This window comes from Pogoniulus pusillus, chromosome 1 (assembly GCF_015220805.1).
Source record: "Pogoniulus pusillus isolate bPogPus1 chromosome 1, bPogPus1.pri, whole genome shotgun sequence".
Lineage (NCBI taxonomy): Eukaryota > Metazoa > Chordata > Aves > Piciformes > Lybiidae > Pogoniulus > Pogoniulus pusillus.
In genome coordinates this window covers 43,963,192-43,984,671 of record NC_087264.1, presented here as the reverse complement: position 1 = coordinate 43,984,671, position 21,480 = coordinate 43,963,192, and the positions used below count along the sequence as shown (strand labels likewise).

Below are 21,480 nucleotides of genomic sequence, written 5' to 3'. Positions count from 1 at the left end.
TTTGCTCATTCCACCTTGGCAAATTATGGATGATATATTTAATTTCCTATTACTGAACCTGACTGCTCTTTAGATTACAGCAGAACTCTATTTTCATTTGTCGATGGAGAACTGAGGAACATTGTAGGGCTGTGCCTGAATTATATAGGAAGGTATGGGAGAGTAGGTAACGGATCTGGACATTAGCTGAACGCTATCTTAGTTCTTTCATGTGTATCTTCAATCCTGCCTAATTCTTAAATATAAAATTCATTCAGTTTTCCTTCAAGAGAGCAAATGTTACCAATGCTTTGAGATCTGAATGATCTAGACATTCTTGCTTCATGAAGCAAGATGGGCAGAGTCCAACAGGATGGCGTTCAGTAAGTCCAAGTGCCAGGTGCTGCACTTTGGCCACAACAACCCCATGCAGAGATACAGGCTGGGGTCGGAATGGCTGGAGAGCAGCCAAACAGAGAGGGATCTGGGAGTGCTGATTGATACCTGCCTGAACATGAGCCAGCAGTGTGCCCAGGTGGCCAAGAGAGCCAGTGGCATCCTGGTCTGCATTGAGAATGATGTGGCCAGAAGGAGCAGGGAGGTCATTCTGCCCCTGTACTCTGCACTGGTTAGACCTCACCTTGAGTACTGTGTCCAGTTCTGGGCCCCTCAATTTTAGAAGGGACATTGAGATGCTTGAACGTGTCCAAAGAAGGGCAAAAAGGGCCTCAAGCACAAGTCCTACGAGGAGAGGCTGAGGGAACTGGGATTGTTAAACCTGGAGAAGAGGAGGCTCTGGGGAGACCTTATTGCTGTCTACAACTACCTGAGGGGTGGTTGTGGCCAGGAGGAGGTTGCTCTCTTCTCTCAGGTGGCCAGCACCAGAACGAGAGGACACAGCCTCAGGCTGCACCAGGGGAAATTTAGGCTGGAGGTGAGGAGAAAGTTCTTCACTGAGAGAGTCATTGGGCACTGGAATGGGCTGCCCGGGGAGGTGGTGGAGTCGCCGTCCCTGGAGCTGTTCAAGGCAGGATTGGACGTGGCACTTAGTGCCATGGTCTAGCCTTGAGCTCTGTGGTAAAGGGTTGGACTTGATGATCTATGAGATCTCTTCCAACCTTGGTGATACTGTGCTGAAGGTCTGCAGGGAAATAACAGGAGATTATTTGCTTCAAAACTGAGATCGTGCAGTCTTTCACAAGAGATGTGAATAGTGGTTTCCTGTCTACTTTGGATATCTGAGGGAAATACAGGGATGAGTTGTTTCAGTCAAGAAGGGTAGGAGTGGTATCACTAAGAAGCAGCAAGTTAGTCTTTCCATCTTGGCTGAGGGCTGCAGTACTCTGTCAAGGTGAGAAGCAGTGCTTGTGCCCTGTAGGGACAGATTGCTTCTGAAGACAACAACAATTGCAAAACCTGCTCTTTTACATTTTTATTTAGTCAAAAGATCTTGTCTTTATGATTGGATTAGGTAGTTATCAGCATCTTTTGGATGAAACTGTCAAATACAGTCTGAGGTAGCCATGTTTAATTCAATACACAGTCTGTCTGCCTCACAGGCAAATAAGGTGATGCAGTAAATATGAAATACCATCTCACACCAGTGATTTGTGGACTTCCTGCTTAGCTTCCAATGCACTCCAAAGCTCCATTGCTGTCTGGTCTCCAGCTGACTTCACACAGGAAGCACTCTGTGGGTAAGGGGCAGTTATTTCACAGGAACTCGGAACAGGCTGTGTTCCTAGCATAGGTTCTTGCCTGACTTTACCTCAAGAGAACAGGAAGAGCCAGAGCTGGACTATCCTTGGAGCTGTTTGCAAACTCTTCTGCGAAACAATGGCTGATGATTCATCTGGCATCCTTTTAACAAACCTTCCCTAAATAAAGGGGACCTTTCAGACAGAATCACGTACATTTTAGTGGTGGATCTGCAGAAGAGTAATCTAGTTTTAAGAGTGCTTGTAATCAAGTGATTACATATGCTTGCCTGAGGTCAGATAGTAAGCTAGTTTAGCAGGTCTGAAGACCCTTGTTCCTGTGTTGCACTCACATGACATGAGTGAGCATGCTGACTCATCCATGTGTGGGGATATATAAATGCCTGCTTATGACATGTTTTTGCAAGTTTTAGTAATAAAGTCAGATCTGTGAGGCTGGAATCCTTTCTATGGCAACAGAACACTGTTGTCACTAACATTTTGACTTAAAACCTGTTATGGTTTGAAAGAGAAAATCAGTTCCTTTTTTTTTTTTTTTTTGTTTAGGCTAGCAACGCAGAGGGTCACTGGTTAAATGTGTGTAACCTTCTAAAATTATTTCTCTGAGTAAGCATTTGCTGGAAGATATCCTGTCTGGATGGTATCTTTTACAAATGCCTGATACTATACTACCTAAACAATCTTCTTTGGTGAGCCCAAGACAAGGCACTATGCATCGCATTACAATGACAGCCCAAGTGATATTACAATATCTAAAATGGAAAGACCCCAGAGCAGGGAAGATTGATATGTTTACCTTCTGCAGTTTCTAGCAGTGATAGAATAGTGATGACTGATGAAGACTAAGATATATTAATGAAAGGAGCCTGCACTGCGCATTCAAGGATGAGAGTTGACAGAGGTTAGATATCACGCTGGCATTTCTGGGAATAAAGTGTACCCGGTGATGAGAGCATACATAAGCATGCAGGGAAGACATCCACTTGAAACCAAAGTTATGGATATCTGCCACTTGAAATACATCAAATATATACCTAAGGAAGTTAGAACTATGCTAAAAATATCCTACAGTATGTCTAATGTATCCCACATCCCCGCAAAGAAAACAAGACAAAGTGGAAGAGAACTAAATATCAGACTGAAAATATGAAACAAAAAGTGCAGATGAACAAAGCGAACTGTCAGTGTGTGGATGCAAGAGATGCTTGTGGTTGTTAAACCATGCATGGCCCTGCCAGAGGAAATATCTTTCTTCTTTTATTATTAGTTTGTTTGGTTTTGTTTTGTTTTAACAACAACAAAAAAGTATAAGCATTTAACCAGAAGTTAGTTATCCTTATTAGACTAGTGGATGCAAATAGTTATCATAAGGGAATATTAAACTCCTCAAAGCTCAGTTGATGAATATGGCATTTAAGGCTGCAGAATATTGTTTTCAAGCAAAATTTTTACCTTAGAATACTCAAATCCTTCAAAATATTTTTTCTCTTTTTTTTTCTTCTACTCTAACACCTCAGCATATGAAGTCAGTGCTGGATATTCACTTGTGTTTTCTTAAATAAAAAGAAGCCACAACAGATCTTTAAATGCTATTATGCATGTTGTACTTCATGGAGGTGAGAGGATAATGTACACAAATGTGCCTTTTCTTGGGATGCATCAACTCATGCCTTCCTGGAAAAGACAAAAGGGCAAAGGAAAAACCCCAGCCATGAGGAAAAAAATCTCAACCATTTAGACCAGAAGCCTGCACTGCTGTGTCACCTTCCGTGTCATATGAAAATACTTTTCCAAAATTTGAATGCATTTCATAAGAGCAGTCAGAAGCACATTGGCTTATTTTTTTTTCTTTTCCCTTTTCAAAGCAAAGCACAGCAAAGTTCCGCCCCTGCTGTCTGTTTTTTTTTTTCCCCTCCTCTCTCTTAAGGAAAAAAAAAAAAAAAAAGAAAGAAAGAAAAAAAAAAAGTTTCGAGAATTTCATTTTTCTATTCACTGCAGCCCTGGCCAAAGTAAAGCCCTCTTTTACATTGACGTCAAGATCTTTACTAAGATTATGGTTTCATTTCTCTATTGCAGCAATTAGCCAGGGAATGTATAAAAGGCTTCAGGGAAGCAAGCTAGGACTCTCAGAGGGGAAAGCACTTTGCACCATAGACAGATAGCAAGAGAGAAGGCGAGAGGAGGAAGGCAGGAATACAGAGAGGCGGGGGGTGGGGGGTGGGGAGGAAGAGAGAGAAAGAGGGAGGGAGAAGAGGGAGGAACAGAAAGTTTATGTACATAAACCTTTTTTGAACAAAGTATTGTTGCACCTGGTAGTTAGCTTCACTGACACAGAAGTGAGAGGTCCGTTCAGTGCTTATATAGCTGAGAAACAATGGGATAGTGCAGGAAAGTTAACAATTAACAGTCTCAGCTTAAATTTTGTAACTGCAGGGAGCTGGAAACACAGCTGACTCTCTCTTCAACAAAATCAGGTCTCCTGGTTGAGGAAAGAATTTTTGTTAACATCTTAGTTTCTGAAAAATAAGCAGCTCGGTATTTGATGAGTATTGTAGAGTTATGGTTTTAAGCAGCCTGCTCATATTTAACTATCTCTGCTCATTTTGAAGAGGCTGGCTGAAAGAAGGGTAAAGAGGCTTTTGAAATACTTTTTACTTTACTTTTTTTAAATGAGGGTGCAGAGCAGAAAAGGGAGCTGAAGGCATCTCGCTGGAGAGAAGCAGCAAGGAAGATGGGTCTGCTAAGTGTGGATTTGCTGATCACGCTTCAGATCTTGCCGGTCTTTTTCTCCAATTGCCTCTTCCTTGCACTGTATGACTCTGTGATCCTCCTGAAGCACATGGTGCTATTTCTGAGCCGGTCTAAGTCTGGGCGCGGTGAGTGGCGGAGGATGCTGACCTCGGAGGGGCTGCGCTGTGTCTGGAAGAGCTTCCTCCTGGATGCCTACAAGCAGGTGGGTAAGCGGGGATGGGGACTGACCGGTTGAGGTGGGTAAACTGATGGTTGTCAGAGGAGAGGGGAAGAGAACGACTGCGGTGCGGGCTGTGTCCTGTTTGATGTTAAGTTTTATGGGGTTTAAGAGGTGTACGCTGAAAGAAGAAATACTTTTAAGTCGGAGACAAGCATTGACGAGACTGAGGAGCTGCTGCCTCTGTGCTCTAACTCTCCTTGTAGCCAAAGCCATGTTAGTTTAGCCGTGCCTCAGTTTCCCCAGCAGTAAAAATAATACTTCTCATGTTTATCAAGTATTTCAAGATCTGATCTTTGTATAAGAATAATTATATAACACTCTAGACATTTTCATAGCTGTTATTTGTCTGCCACGTGAGATCCTCAGAGATTATACAAAGACTGAATCTTCAGATAGAGCTATGCATAGAATTGTTGTAATTAGAGTAAAAGATAGAAATGAGCCTTTGTCATTTCACTGGCATTTTTTATTACTCATGTTAGATTTTATATTGGAGAAAGCATCCAGGTAGTAGTAAAACTGGACATGGAGGGAAATAGTGAGCCTTTTTTTGATCTATGAAAGCAGTGACAGAGGGACATGTCAGAGTTTTAAAATGAGCTTGACTAGATGGAGGACAGCTGCCTGCTGATTTAAATTAATAAAGCCAATATCAGTTATGCAACATGTACTTCCTTCCCCCCACAGATTTGTACAAACATTACCTAGTGATACTGTCCAGGTTTCATGAGGTAGCTATAGCTCCTTTTTATGGAATGAAAACTAGACCCAAAAAAATGGAATTTCTTGCACAGGCCACCCAGTTAGTAAGCAGAAGAACTGGATTCAGAGGTCTGTGGCTTCCAAAACAGTACTTAGTCTGTTAAGGTGTTGTCTTAGTTAGACTGTCTAATTTAACATACCCTATGTGATGCCATGAGGCCACAGATGGCTTATCCAAATGACTAGTCTGTATCTTCTGAAATATTTCTTTTTGCATCACCTTCCCCCTCCCCTCCCATTTCCCTTTCACTCCCCAAAAATGTCTCCTGTATTTGCTTTTTACTTAATGATATGAAGAACTGGCTTTGTGATATTAAACACAAGCTGCTTAGCCTGAAACCTAAGCCACAGGGACATAAATTTTCAGCGTAAGACAAATATAAATAACATTAGCTTTGCCAAATGGGTCAACCTCTTACTGCCACTCTAGGAATTGGCCAGCTGGCTACTCAAGGTAATGCTGAATGAAGCTCACTACTCTTGTAGCCCTTCTAGTTTCTGATTTTACTCTCTTTGCAGAAACTGAGGAAAGTTTACAGTGGACTTGTTAAAATGGTCTGGTCAACACAATTATTCCTATTGTACACAAGGCAAGGCAGTTAACACACAACTTGGTTAAGGCTCTAGTGGAACTGGTAGCATGGCTCCAAACAATTTCCCAGTTCCTGTACTTGCAAACTGTATGTGGCCCAGAGTCTAAGGAAAGTGTGAAGCTGTAAGGAAACTTATATCCATGGGATAGTTTCAATCTTATTTTGCTTAAACATGACAAAATTATTTAAAATGAAGATGTTGCATGCCTTTCTGTACTTTTCAACGTAATTCTTTGCCTTTTCCTCAGTACTGTTGAAGCCAGCCATGGATGCTAAAGGGACAATGACTCTGTGCTATTTTTGGTGTTGGTCATAAAACACTTACCTTGAACTTCGGTAATTAAAAGCTCTCTCTTATCAACATTAAATGGTTGTTCAAGCCAAAAAGACTTTAAGGTTCCTAGAATAAAATTTTACTTCAGTGGCCTCAGCATTAAGGAAAAAATATCACATAAATATAACAACATTTTATCACTTTGTTCCAAAAATGGAAAACCATTCATGCCAGCTGTCCTTAAGTCTAAATCAATTGGCTTAATAATTTATGGACAGACTCTGTTTTCCTTAGTAGAATGATGGGCCACAAAGACAAGAAGATCATTAGAAACCCTTGATTGTTACAGAAAGAAAGATGTGTAGAAATCAAATTATAGAGGGTACACAATAAAGTGATGAGCAATGACAGCAAAAAAGTCATCACTCCATAACAGAAGAGAATCTTCTGCTGCTTCTCTAAGAAAGAGAAAGAAAAAAAATAAAATCAACTAGAAACATGTATTGGTAGAGTTGAAAAAAAAAATGGAATATAATCTACTTTCTAGCATTGTTTAAAAAGCATGACAAATAGTGAAATGTAATAAATACTGTCTCACAAAGCATCTTTTCCCTTAAATGATCTTTTTCTAAGTCCTGAATAGGAATTCCCAGTGATATCTTAATCTTAGACAATTAGTGAGGGTAGGAAATGAAAATGTTACGGGACTGGGGTACTAAAGAACATGGTAAAATGTAATCAGTATAATAACCATGACAGCTTATTGCTCGAACTTGCTAACTGAAGCCAGGTATTAGCAAAGTACTTAAGCAGATGCTTAAACTCATTCCGTTGAGGAGTGTTTATGAGAGAATCACCATTTTTCTGTTGGAGTAGCAGAGTTGCAGATGCTCAAGATAAACCAAAGCTCTACTGCCAGTTACCAGAAGACTGGATTAAAGCAGTAACTAATTGATCTTGTACCTTTTGTGTCACTTGCACAGAACTTTTTCTGTGTATATTTCATAGCATTTTTCACAAAAGCACTGGACGAAAAAAATTTTGTTCACAGACAAAATTACTGGAAGCCAGTCCAGAAAAAACTCTATCCCAGAATCTACACAGTACTAGATTCTGGGTTAAAGTAAATTTTTTACTAGAAAGGAGCTCTGCCTTGCAAACACACAAACTATCCCAGAAATAAGTGATTTTGTTCCAAGACTAGTACAAGAGGTGATCCTGGAGTGGTTACAAGTAGAATATATTTTTAAATAGCTGTGCTGATGCATTTTCTCATCCAGAAAGCTTTTGAATATCTTGCTCAAATCTTACTTCGCTTTAGTTGTTATTAAGTACTATTGCACATGACTTCTTGGTTAGGGCAGTTATTTCCTGGGCAATATTATCTAGCAGCAGTTGAAGATTTTTAACATCATCAGTGGGGATGCAATATAGTATTTGTTGTTATATTGAGTGTATTCAGTATTATTTTCCTGATGAAATATGCTATAGGAGTCATTTTATCCACAATTTACAGTCCAACTGGAATAATAATGGTTGATCACTTGTTTATTTTATTTTATTTTTGTTATATAAATTTTATCAGGGCTAAATACATTTATTTTTACTTCCTTGTCTCACAGTCCAGTATCTGTCACACTCATGGTTCATCACTGGCTTTGTAATTTATAGAACATCCTCCACATATTCTTTAGAGATCAACTGTCATGGTGAGAATAAATAGAGCTGGTAGTCAAGTCACATTGACTTTATATAAACTGAAAGAGTGTAATCATTTTATTTAAATGCTATCTTCCTAATTTATTGTTGTGCTCTTTTTATCTGCAGAAATGAGCGGATAGACTCGTGAAGAGCAAATCATGTATGTATGTGTGTATAGGTATTTACACCTTCCTCTGTGTTTGCATGTATACATATGTATGTGTATCTGCCTATATATAGATACAGCCATATACTTACATGTGTATAAGTGCAAAAATACACATAAGGATACATAATCTGCTCTTTCAAGAGTCAGTCCTCTCATTTATTTTGTGTGTATATATGTACACACACACACATATATATATTGATATGAATCAAACCACACCTACTTATAAGAAAGAAAGGCAAAAAGGAGAAGCTTTTTGGGAGGGTGTTAGTGTGCCTTCTGTATGATTTGTATAGGCCACCTGTACAAATGCCAGAGAGACATTTGGTTTAGCCCACAGCATTTACATAGGTTGTGTCACATATCTTAAGAAATCCAGAGAAAAGGTTAGAAAAGTTTTGGAAAAAAAACTTTTTTAACCTGCTGAATTCCATGCTTTCTTTAGTACTGGGATGAATCTGCTTTCTAAGAGTCCAAAGATGAGACATTGTTAACTTAAAACGCTTTTAACATAGGTACAGACAAGATTGCACCCATTAGCAGTGGGTGTTGAGATCTCATGCTGAGAGCTTTCTAGTGACTGATAGCAGCTTTCTGTTTCATCAAAGCAGAGCTGCCATTCCTGGTCTCCACTAGAGAGCTGTTAAGTTGTCCTAGAGGAAATGCTCCCTCTTTTCCACCTCAGTACAGGGTTTTTAAGGGGAAAATCTTAATAGCATCTTTCTGGAGCAGCAAAATGCTCAAGAATACCGTGGTGCAGCTATGAGGGTAATATGCACATGTGCATATACGTGTGTGTGTGTGAGTATACATGACAGCCCTCAGAAGGATGCTGGTATTTAAAGCGATAGATAGTGATGGATGTGTGTATCCTTTTGTACATCTTTTGACTCTTTTTAGAATGGGACAGAGAAAGCTCTGGCATGACAAACTCAGCACAGAGAGAATGGTTGGCACAGGATCCCAGCTTCACAGCATCGGCCCAGCTCTAGATGCAACAGCAAGTAGATTGGTTCAGTAAATCCCCAGTTGGATCTTCCTGAGATTTCAGGGAGGCATGATTAAATTACCTTTTGCTACTTCTGCATACCTGATACATACATAATTTATTCATAAAATAAATCATTATACAAAGCATGACAGCCTGAAACTTGTCATATTAAGTGCAAGCTGCACAGCATTATCACAAAGATATATGTGAAAGTAATACAATGGCATGATCCTTCACCTGCTGTTTGATCATCTGGTAAGTCTTTGCTTCTGGGGGAAATCTTTTAAAGGTTGGAACAAAGGCATAACCTTTGTACATATTTTTCCTGGCAAGGTAAGAAAATATCTCTGTGTTTGACAGTGGTAAGAGAATTTTTGAAGGAAAGTTTATTTCAGAGTTTAGAATTAGATACTGTGTGGTATGACTAAATATTGTATTGGTTTTACAAAGTTCAGCCTTAGCAAAATTGTTTTCATTGATGTTTGCAAATGAAAACAATCTTGAAAGAAGTGAGAAAAACAAAACCACAGTTACAACCTTTCCTGCAGTATATGAAACACAAATTCAACAAAGTTTGGGCTTTGCATTAATATTTTTATTAAAGCATTATCATAGTAGTGTCTGAGGACCAACCTAGACCAGGGACCCATTATGCAGTGTCCTAATCAAGAGGAGCAGACAGTTTGTCCCAGAGTGGACAGACAAGGGGAGGAAAAGGTGTATGACATCTCCTATCCCACATGGGGTCTCATCCTACCTGTTTCATCTCGCAGATCTGACTTCACATCTTCCATCTTTGTAGTCTTCCATTTTCACTGTTGAGTATGAGAACCTGACTTGAGAGAAATGCTTGTCTTTTTGTCAAACCCCTGTGAAAACCCTCTTCTGTGGCAGACAAAGAACATTTGCTAACAGGCATCAGCCAGAGTAAGGATAGTACTAGCCTCTTATGCCCATGCTCTGTGTCCAACAAACCCACCAATATAGTAAAGCTGAGTGTAGAAGGAAAAAGAAAAACATAACTTCAAGTGTCTGTCAGGTCCTGACTAACAGACTGGTGAAGGTCTCGCTCACCTGTAGGTAGAGTCCAGAATGGTAACCAGTAGCCCAGAGGCCACAGTGTCACAGGCCATTCTCCCATCGTGAGGGAATCATAAGTTTTAAGACACTTACTGTAAGCTCCCTGATCACAGGAAATATAATTAGCCTTTTTTCCAAGAGTGCAGCTTTATTCTTTCCCTCTGCTGTGTATGGTCATTTGTGGGACTAGTGGTTTTTAAGTAGAAAGAGAAACATTTGACCAGTAATATTTATCTGGGCTATCTGCCCTTTTACTTTACCTTCAATTTTCCTCGCACACATCTGATCCTAAATTAAACAGTCTGAACTCTAAGACATCTCTAGTCAAGTCTGGTTTCTTCTCCCCGCTTTGAGTAGTCCAGTCTTCTAAAGCATGCTGCTACCTCTCTGTGCTAAATGAAGATCTCCCATTCCTGTATGCTACCCAGATAAGGTTTACCTGTCATTTTTATCCACTGCACAACTCTGGATCATCCAAGTAAAGAAGACAAAAATAATAATTTGTATCATTCTCCAGCCAGAGTCTGATTATTATTTGGATGAGGCACTGAGAAATATCAGGCTGTTCAGAGGCTATGTTTAGCTGAATGGGATTAAATCAAATCAAATCAAAGCAGAGAATTTGAAAGGAAGGAAAAAGCTCCTGGGATTCAGCTCATTACCAGTTGTTGGACTCTGGTCCTAAACACGACATGTCCATATTTAAATGGCTAGTACAACAGACTGCTAATTGTCTGGCAATACCTATATTCTTTAGGGAGTGGGCACAGTCTGATGAGTCTGCCAAACTGTTTGAAAACCCCTCATGCATGCTATGAAAGCTGTATTCCAGTACACAGGATCCCAGGAGGGTTGTGCTAAAGCTACCAAAAGCAAAACAGGAAAAAAGAAAAGGTAATTGAGGAGGCGATGTCTTGTCTGTGGGGCTTTTCCTATTCCTCACGGAGTAGGTACAACAGTTAGCAGTATGTGCTATTTCTAGCCTGTGGTTTATGAATAGGGCTTTCTTTCCTGCTCCTGCCTACTTCAGTTTGCAGTCTGCATGCTAAAGCATCAGCAACCTTGTTCCCTTTCCACTCTCCACGCAGACTCGGAAAAGATGCAAGCCATCGCTTTGGTGTAGGGCTGCTGCTTGCTGTTGCTGATGGCCAGCCTGGCTTTCAGATGTGGTTGGCCTACCTTGCGTGTCCATGCAGACTGTGTGAGGAGGGGTGAATGTGCGCTGCCTTGTTTCCACCTCAGCCTGAAGGCTGGCCCCAAATGCCCAAATATTCGCACACAAGTAGGTGGTTACAGAAAGGCTGAATTGCGTGTGAGGGGAATTCTGCTAGTTCCTTTCTCAGAATTTATATTTTGCCTGCCTTTGTGTACATTTTCAAAAGCAGTGGGGCTGAATACACGGGAGGTTTTGTTTGTTTTCTCATTGCATTGGTTTTCTTTTCCAAGAGCTATTTTTTCTTTCAGTAAATAACAACAAAGACAACAGCCGAGGCCTACAATGCAGATGATCAGCAAGGATGATATTGTCATTCTGTGTCAATCGGTTCCCTAGCCTGGTGAAATAAAGAGTTCTTTTGGGAACATCAGTGCTTCATCAAGACCAATTAGTGGAGATGCCGCTGCTCATGTTTAAGCATTAACGACTGGGCAGGGCTGCTTTTTGGAGTGCCTGACACTGGCATGGAACAAGGCACCGACCTAATTACTCCTCCACAACAGCAGAAAATGCCTCCTGAATGCCTACTTGGCAAGGATGTCTCATTAAGGGGAAAAAAAAAACCCAACACAAGCACTCCTAGAAACAAAAATTAAAGTGATAGGTAACCTGCGGCCATGAGACTTACTTGATGGCTGTGGGAAACATCTATGAGGTGACACAGAACATGTTTGTATTTTACTGCCTAAATTCATCTGTGTTTTGGTCAATAAGGAGTATAAGAGACAGAAGGCAAACTTGCATTGTTGGAGAACAGTGAAATATGTTGCCACCCTTGGTATCAGTGTTAGATATCGCTCGAAGGGCATTCACATGCTGGTGTTTGATGGGAATTGTTTTGTTAGTCTGTTCCTTGAGTTTTGAAAACTCACCTAGGGAAAGAGGCGTTTGGCAGACCAAGCTCAGTTGGTAATGAGGAGCCCGTCTTTCTGCTTAAGTATGATGTAGAAGCAGACTGTGATTTCTCGCTTCAGGAGTGTTGGTTGGCATATTTTCAGTCATAGTAGTTTCATTAAAATAAAACCATGAGTGTGGGGAGAAACAGCTACTCGGATGTTTCTTGTCTCCTGAGCAGTTCTGTTCATTGATATGATCAAGTTGCTTCTATGCTTTTTTCCTTCATTTTTCTTCTCTGAAACACAATGTGTTTTGCTTAGTTCTGATTTATGAGAGAAATCATGTGTTGTTGCTTCTTTTCTTTGACTGGATGAATGCACCCTCCTATATACCTGTGTCCTTTATTCATCCATGGAGTGTGTGCAGCACATGTCAGGCTTTGCCCAAAAGGCACAGTTTGGGCAAAGTAGCTCAGAAAATGCATTTGGTTGGTGAGACAAAACCAGTTAAGCTTTCTAGTTAAGGAAGTATCTAGTTCTATGTGCAGACGTTTTGATTCTTGAGGTGTGTCCTTTTTGGGGTAGTTACCAACTTACATAATTGGTTTATGGATTGAATACAGCCCTTGGGATGATTATACAGCTGCCGTATGAGCTTGACCTGTGCACTTATTTGCTAGGTTTGGAGCCTTTAAGTTACTCTTGCTTTGCCTATTTAACCGCACAGAATGTCAGAGAGAAGTGAGATGTTCAACAGCTGCACAGAAGATACCTGCTAAGGTTTAGCAGGCCTGTAGCAATTAATAAGTGCTTCAAGACGTTTAGTGCTAATTCTTAAAAGCTACAGTCTGATCATGAGTCTGCTTCTCTCCAGATACATCTTAAAAACTTAGTGTAGAGCTCCTTTCCTTTCTTGAGTCAAATGGACGGCACACTCACAGCAGGTGGTCAAGCTAGCTATTTCAAAACTCATTTGCTTTCAAAGGCAAATTAACACAAGAATTTAAAAGAACCTGCTACCAGGGCTGGAGCAGGTAACAATGCAGTGGATGCACGTTTATGGGGAGCAGGGGCACAAGGGACTGTGCTTTGCTGGTGCAGCTGCGCTTGCTTCCCTTTACCCTGGTGCAGCTGCACATCCCCTGCCCCCAGTGGCATGATTGCCACGTAAATGATGTGTATATCATGTGCCAGTATGATGTGAGACTTTCTTGTGTCTCTGTGAAGTGTAGCAGATTTAAGAGCAGTATCTAATAAGCTTTGCTTTCAGACATTCGCTTCTATTGCAGTTCTGATTAAATAATGTTGAGTTATGAATAAGTGTAAATTTGTTCAAGGTAGTCATGTTTCTCAGGTTTCTACAATATATTTGTCACTGGCTCTGTGTGCAGTGTCAGTCACATCACTTAAGTATTCAGCTGTTAACTCAGTTTTTTACTGAACATGACTCAGTGGGATGCCCTATAATGTAATGTAGAATAGAAGTGCAGAAAAAATGAGTTATTTATTCAGTTTTTACACAGTTCTTATGCAGTGTTAGCTTCTATTGATTTCAATTGGAGTGTAACTTCAGAAGGGATTTAATACAATATGGAACACTTCAGAATTGGTCCCTGTACTTTTCCTTCAAAAGAACAAACACCTCTGAACATTATCAAATAGACAGGAGATAGAAAGAAACAGAGTTGGGGAAACACAAAAGTATAATTGCATTGCTGTACTAGACCTTGATGTTAAAAGCAGATACATAGGAATGACATGTGACAAAGCTCCTTAAAAATGTATTGTCTTATGTAATAATATTTTGTGGTTCTATAACAGTTACCAGCTAAGGACCTTGGAGCCCTCTACAGGCTCCACCTTACTCCAGCAGTCTCTTGTGAGATGGTTTTTTGTCTTTATTTCTTTTTTCCTGTAGACAGAGAAATAGAAGTGGTCTGACAAAATGGCTCTGCCACAATTACCTGTTGGATCTGATTCAGATTTGGGCTGAGAGCTGAAAAAGTTTATTTTCACTTCATCCTACTCAAACCATTTTTTGGAGAAACATTGCAATAGAAGGAAATGTATCATTTAGTCACTGATGAAATAACTGTAAAGCTGTTAGAAAACCCTTTGGAAAGCAGTCTTGGATGGTACTTTGTCAGAATAGAATGATATATTGAGTGGGCATCTGCAGATATCTCAGATTGTAGTATGGAAAAGAATATAGATGTATGAAATTTGCAAATGTCTCAAAATTGAAGTGCACTGCGTGTGTTATAAAATCAGGGAGATAATGTAGAATGATTTTGTGTAACTTGAAATGATTTAAAATGTTAGGTGCAATCCAGTGAGCCCAAGCGGAGCCCAAGAGATACATGAAGTAATTGTCTGATCATTCTGAGAATCAGGAAAAACTCTTTTGTAGATTTGAACACTGCTTTCCAAAGGTGTGAACCAAGTAGAGGGAACTCAGGATGGCAGTGAGAGAAAAATTGTATATAGAAAATCTGACTTACAAAGAAAAGTTAGAAGAAATTTGAGGTAGCTTGTCTGAAAGCAAATAAGAGTCTGCAGGTACTTAAGGGCAGACAAGGACTATGTCTATAGTGGACAGGACAAAACAGATTTCAGATCAAATTTTCTAGCGAGAATCGTAGAATCAACCAGGTTGGAAGAGACCTCCAAGATCATCCAGTCCAACCTATCCCCCAGCCCTAGCCAGTCAACTAGACCATGGCAATAAGTGTCTCATCCAGGCTTTCCTGAACACCTCCAGGGATGGTGACTCCACTATCTTCTTGGGCAGCCCATTCCAATGCCAATCACTCTCTCTGGGAAGAACTTCCTCCTAACATCCAGCCTAGACTCCCCCCGGCACAACTTGAGACTGTGTCCCCTTGTTCTGTTGTTGGTTGCCTGGAAGAAGAGACCAACCCCCACCTGGCTACAACCTCCCTTCAGGTAGTTGTAGACAGCAATGAGGTCTCCCCTTAGCCTTCTCTTGTCCAGTCTGGACAACCCCAGCTCCCTCAGCCTCTCCTCATAGGGTTTGTGTTCCAGGCCCCTCACCAGCTTTGTTGTTCTTCTCTGGACATGCTCCAGTACCTCAACATCTCTCTTGAATTGAGGAGCCCAGAACTGGACACAGTACTCAAGGTGTGGCCTGACCAGTGCTGAGTACAGGGGAAGAATAACCTCCCTTGTCCTACTGGCCACACTGTTCCTGATGCAGGCCAGGATGCCATTGGCTCTCTTGTCCACCTGGGCACACTGCTGGCTCATCTTCAGCTTACTGTCTACCAGTACCCCCAGGTCCCTTTCCTCCTGACTGCTCTCCAGCCACTCTGTCCCCAGCCTGTAGTGCTGCTTGGGGTTGTTGTGGCCAAAGTGTAGAACCCTGCACTTGGCCTTGTTAAGTCTCATCCCATTGACCTCTGCCCACCCATCCAGCCTGTCAGGGTCCCTCTGCAGGGCTCTCCTACCCTCCAGTATGCCTGTCAGGAATGCCACATTTACCTGCACTGTCAATAGAGATAGGTTAGATGAATTTTTTGAGGCTGTATCTCCGTGCTAGTGTGCATGTGGGTAGTTAGGTGTACTCTTTGAACAGGTGACTGTTTGAAGAAAGCAGTCACAAGGATGCTTGTCATGTTAACTTACTATGTTTAAATTTGTTTTGCCATCAGGTCAAACTGGGAGGAGAAGCTCCAAACTCCAGTGTAATACACATAGCCAAGGGCAGCAATGGCAGCAGTAGCAGCTGGAACAGTGTCGGTGGAAAGTGTGGAACCAAATGCCACCTTCTGGATTTTGCCAACTCTGAGCGACCACTGGTGGTCAACTTTGGTTCAGCTACCTGACCACCATTTACAAGCCAGCTGTCGGCTTTCAGCAAGCTGGTGGAGGAGTTCTCTGGTGTGGCTGACTTTCTGTTGGTCTACATTGATGAGGCTCACCCGTCAGATGGCTGGGCTGCCCCTGGCATCTCACCCTCTTCATTTGAAGTAAAGAAACACAGGAACCAGGAAGACCGATGTGCAGCTGCTTACCAGCTCCTGGAGCGCTTTTCCTTGCCACCACAATGCCAAGTGGTGGCTGACTGCATGGACAACAATGCCAATGTGGCTTACGGGGTTTCGTTTGAGCGAGTATGCATTGTGCAGAGACAAAAAATTGCCTACCTGGGAGGTAAAGGCCCCTTTTTCTACAATCTGCAGGAGGTTCGGCTTTGGCTGGAACAAAATTCCAGCAAAAGATGAAATCCATTCTCTACGGAATCCATGTCAATAGAAGTGTCCCTTTGAGGTGTTATAAAAGGGAAAAAAGGAAACGTGCTGATGTGAATAAGCATTTCAGATGACTGCAGAACACATCCGACACCAAGATCAAATGAATGTTAACTAGGTGAAAACAAGCAAACAACAAAAAACAACTCCGCAGAAACATCACTGTATGAAATAAATCTCACTCCTGTGCCCATACAAGGCAGAAGAGGTGAAGAGGCTTCTGTAGAAAGGTGCTGCTGGCAAGCAAGAAGAGCACTGAGATGAGGCCTGTCTCCCAAAAACCTGTCTCATGAAGTGTTAGCCCTGGAACGAGCCAGAAGCATTTCTGCTTGGAAGGCAGTCCATGAAAAGGCAATGCTGTGCCGTTTCATCAGAAATGCTTCTTTACCCTCCTGTAGCCAACGCAAATGACCTGAGAGAAGCCAGGGCGCTTGCTATTGCTTTGCATAGAAATGCAGCAGAGTGTGGCAGTTGTCCTCTGTACGTAATTTATTGTTCAGAGACTACAGAAACCGCCATGCAATGCTATCCTGCAGGCAGATTGGCTGTTCACATCAAGATCAAACGTTGTATGCTCCTATTTGTACTCTCTATAGATGCCTCTGGCAGCATATTAACTATGTAATTGTCTCTGTATGTTTGTATCCAGTGTGCAGGTCTGTGCCTGCTGAGAAAGGTGTTAATATCTATGGAGTTGGACCAAAAAGACAGAGGTGACCATTACAGTTTGAATACTAAAAGACTGGACTATTTGTGATGAAAGAGTGAGAGCCATCTAGAGAGAGCATCACAAGACAAAACTCAGCTGATGCCAGCTAGGCCCTGGTTCTCAGAGCTGACAACACACATTTATCAATATTCTCTGGTTCTGCTCTGTCTAGCTATAGGCTTAAAGGTAAATTCATTTTTAGCTTTTTAAAAAATAACTTATTTCTCCATTTTGTGTTTATTTGAGATAATGACTTTACAGATGTATTTAGGGGATGGGGGAACTTATACACAACTTTACCTCATTGAAATGGAAATCCATCCTGTCATTTACCCTGTTTAATGTACTCATGCTGATTTGTGCTATCTTGGATACTTGCCACTAGTTTATTGCTCCTTTAGTTTGTCTGGAGGCTAAGTTGCTTGCAGCCTCAGAATTCATTAGCTGCAGTTCTGCTATCATATGAAGTGATTGCTTGTTTCACTCCTGTTCTCAGAAGCTTCCCAGAGAAACTTGGAGGACAAATAGTGTGAATTAATGTGAATAAGTGTAAAACGTGGTGAATTTCCATATGAATGGGTCTGAGGAATCTTGTTTAAAGAGATACTTTAAGGAAGCCTCATGAAAAGGCTGTTTACTATGAGCTAACTCATCAGAGCTGATAAATGAAAACCTGTGAGAAGAGGGACTACTTAACTTTTCTCTCAACTCTGGCATAAACATAGAACAGATAAAGAGGGTAAGTGGCAAAAATCAGCTTAGTCCTTTTAATTTATCATCTAGCTGATTGTCAAAAATATGATGTATTACTATGAATGCAAGGCAAGAACTGAAAATACATAAATATCTTCAGTTTTACAATATCCCTTTAACATTGTGTATTTCTTCTTGCTTGGCCATTTGGCAATCTAGCCAATGTACAAGGCAATTGGAAATACATTTTCAAGCACAGATCTGAAATAATGATAGTAACAAGAGTGATTCCCCACATTCAAGTTCATGCTTCCCCTCGTTAGGTTTTCCTCCATTACTACTAAACATACACACACACACTCTTTATACAGTTTGGTAAGTCAGGAAAGAGTGAGCAAAAAAAGATCTTCAGACCTTCTGGTGAGCCACACTTCTCAGAAGGCATGTGTCTCTATGTGTGTGTGTGTGTATATATATATATGCAGGCATACACTTGTGTATACATATCTGTATATCATCTTTTTAATGTATGCATATATGTATGCATGCATATGGAAGTGGTGTGTAAGACAAACAGTAATAATAATTATTATTATCATTTTGTTTTCCCATTCATGAATGTCACTGTAACTCGCTGCTCAGTCTGGAAGACAGTTATGCATTTTCACAACTAACTGGGACACACGACTGAAATTTTAAAATGTAGTTCTAGAAACTGTAACAAAACCAAACTAAGTGCTTTGTTTAATCCAGTGTCCTACCTCTGGCTGTGTCAGATGCTTCAGGGGAAGGTGCAATAATTTTTTTTTTCTGGAATTTTCATTAGCTTCAGCCCTTATTACTTTTGTCTTGTCTAATGTGATTGTTGATGTCTCATCGACTCTACAAAAGGCTGATTTTGTCTAATGTGATTGTTGATGTCTCATCAACTCTACAAAAGGCTGATCCTGAGTTTTGTGATCCAAGTATTTCTTGAGGTGAGGACTTTCAGATTTTTTTTTTGTCTCACATTTAAATTGGTTACTTTTAAATTCTCATATCTTGCTCTTGTATGCTAAAAGAGCATAAACAGGGGTGGTCTCTATTTTTCTTCTGTATATTGGTTATTATGTAATCCATATAGAAATTTACATACCTTTTGTTTCTTAAGCCAGACAAAAATTCACATTCTTATACAGGTTAAGATAAATTATAAATGAAATTCTTTGCTAGCTATTCTTTTCTGGGTTTAATACACTGTCCTTTTACTCAGATGAGTAAAGCTGTAGACATTACCCCAAGTGAAAATATGTATTAATATAGCCAACACAAGGTCTTTTTCTTATTGCAGTCATCTGAAAGTTCATTAATCCATAACATGTCCATAGCCTTTGTAAGTCTTAAACTAGTAAGTCTTTTCTTTCTTCTTTTCCCTGTCAAACAGTTGAACTTTGAACTTGTTTATCCGGAAAACAATAGCCAAATATTTAGCACAGATGTCGAAGCACACCTCGAGTTCTGAGGAGGCTGAGGTACTAATTCAGTTAATACTCCTTTGCATATCTGAAGTTATAGTGATTTTTCAAGTCCATTTCCTCCTTTTGAATTTCCATTGTTACCTTGTTATTCACAGATGCCTGCTCATCACACAGTATAAAGGAATTATAAATTTGGCTTCTCTAAGTGGGAAATCTACAAGGATTTTCCACAAGAAAAAATACCCAATAACTTCATTTCTTGGCAATGTGAAATCATCATCCTGGCCAAAAGTGCAAGATAGTTCAGCCTCACTGAATATCAAGACAGTAAAATATTTTGCAAATCCTTTAATTTCCTCAGAAAATGTGTGATCAGAAAGAAGGAGCAGCATTTCAAAGAGAAATGGGCTTGGAGTGAAAACAATGATCTTTTTTAAGTGACTGATGAAAATAGAAACTCTTTAGTTTGGTTTTTTTGTTTGTTGGTTGGTTTGGGGTTTTTTTTTATGTTGTTTGTTTGTTTTTTACAAAATTGAAACACTTATGCAAAAGGTTTTGAATTAAGCTTGATGCATTGTCCTCAGCTAATGATAGAAGTGGACTTATGTCAGATATCCAAAATTTAAGCAGTGGGTTAGCCTGAGTCCAGGCAGAAATTTTGCTACCTTGCAAGCCTAGTACATCACAATTGGTCTAGTGTGCTGTGAGGCTGGATTTGCTTCTGTCTCTTATTCTCACTGTTTGAGGGCACTAAACTGCATTGCTTGAGGTGCTTCAGTGTGACATACACACTAAGCAACAACTCACAAAGTAGGTGCCCAAAAGTGTTCTGGAAGGCTGCTGTATATATTAGAGATCTCCAATACTTTGTCTCAACATTAGTATGGGAAACTTCCAGTATTTTTTCATTTTGAGTAAGATAAAAACTGTTCTGGGCTATCACTCTATGTTGTTCTGTGCTTAGTATCATTATTTAACACGGTTTAAAATGAACATAAACCACTTTGTACAGGAGAAAATGATAGCACTTTGCTCATACTTGTGTAGACAATGGCATGAATTTAAGACAGTAGGAAAACATGCCTTGTCCATTGACAAGAAAGGAATATGTAGCAAAATATATTAACCAACAACTGTCTGAACACTTTGGAAAACATAATGCAGTCATTTTTATGACAGTGATCTTGGTGGGGAAATTCACAAGGCTTCTCAAAAAGGTATCAGTGCTGTGAATTCAGGTGTGTGTAGGGAGGGAGGTGATGTTTCTGTATGTGTGAAATGGCTTTTCTGTGATGTGGACTGCAGCCTCAAGAGCTTTTCTTTTAAGACTTTTATTCAGTACAATAACCAAAGCAATAAGAGGTATCAGGTAGGGAATATTGGCCAGTTATGTTCAACTCTACGCCCTGTCTGTGCCAGATCCATATGCAGTGACCTTTATGCCCAGTTTAGAGACTTCAGAGAAGAAAGATTGGGGTGAGACAGTGAAGGCTTGTGTGCTTATGAAGATCGTTAATAAAAGAGTAATTAACTCAGTTAGCGTTCAGATGCCCTCACATTGGCCTTCCTCTGTGCATCTTAGTGTTTCTGTGTTGAAAGAGGGGTCTCCTTGTGGCTGTTAAGATCACCAGGGTGTAGATAGATACCTGTGTGTACTGACTATATGTGTGTCATTGTTCAAATGTCAAAAATACACTTTGTAGGAGAGCCAGCGAAATTTTGTTACAATATGGTGCTCCATGACATGTGCTTTCTAGGTTTATTTTTCTTGTGTTATAATAAACAATAACAAAAATATATCTCTCCTGTGTCCTGTTATTTAATGTTGGGTAGTAACATGCAGTGGAATCTTGACATTAGTCCAAGGAAACTTAAAATTATATATAATATTATAGCCTAAGCCACCCTGAATAGATCTTAAGCAATATGAGCAAACCTCTTTATGAATGATAATTTAAATGTCTGACTACTCCTCAACCTTTACAAAAGGTAAAGAGGAGAGAAATTGAGAGCTACACGTACAGTGGTTTAGCCTGCTCAGAATTGCACTGCTTGAAAAT

The 21,480-nt window shown here is 40.3% G+C and overlaps 1 protein-coding gene across 3 annotated transcripts; it reads left to right on the top strand.

The window, feature by feature from the left end:
* Positions 1-3,943: 3,943 nt before the first annotated feature.
* DIO2 (iodothyronine deiodinase 2) lies at positions 3,944-21,219 on the top strand. Of its 3 annotated transcripts, XR_010303988.1 has the most exons (3): positions 3,944-4,650; positions 15,962-17,456; positions 19,387-21,219. XR_010303988.1 is itself a non-coding variant. In XM_064151067.1 (2 exons), exons 1-2 carry the CDS (start codon positions 4,429-4,431, stop codon positions 16,532-16,534), a joined length of 795 nt encoding a protein of 264 aa, XP_064007137.1. In that variant the 5' UTR covers positions 3,944-4,428. The 3 variants fall into 3 exon arrangements, 1 of the variants encoding a protein (XP_064007137.1); XM_064151067.1 differs by lacking the exon at positions 19,387-21,219 and having other exon boundaries at positions 15,962-16,534; XR_010303990.1 differs by lacking the exons at positions 3,944-4,650; positions 15,962-17,456 and adding an exon at positions 18,865-18,940.
* Positions 21,220-21,480: the final 261 nt, after the last annotated feature.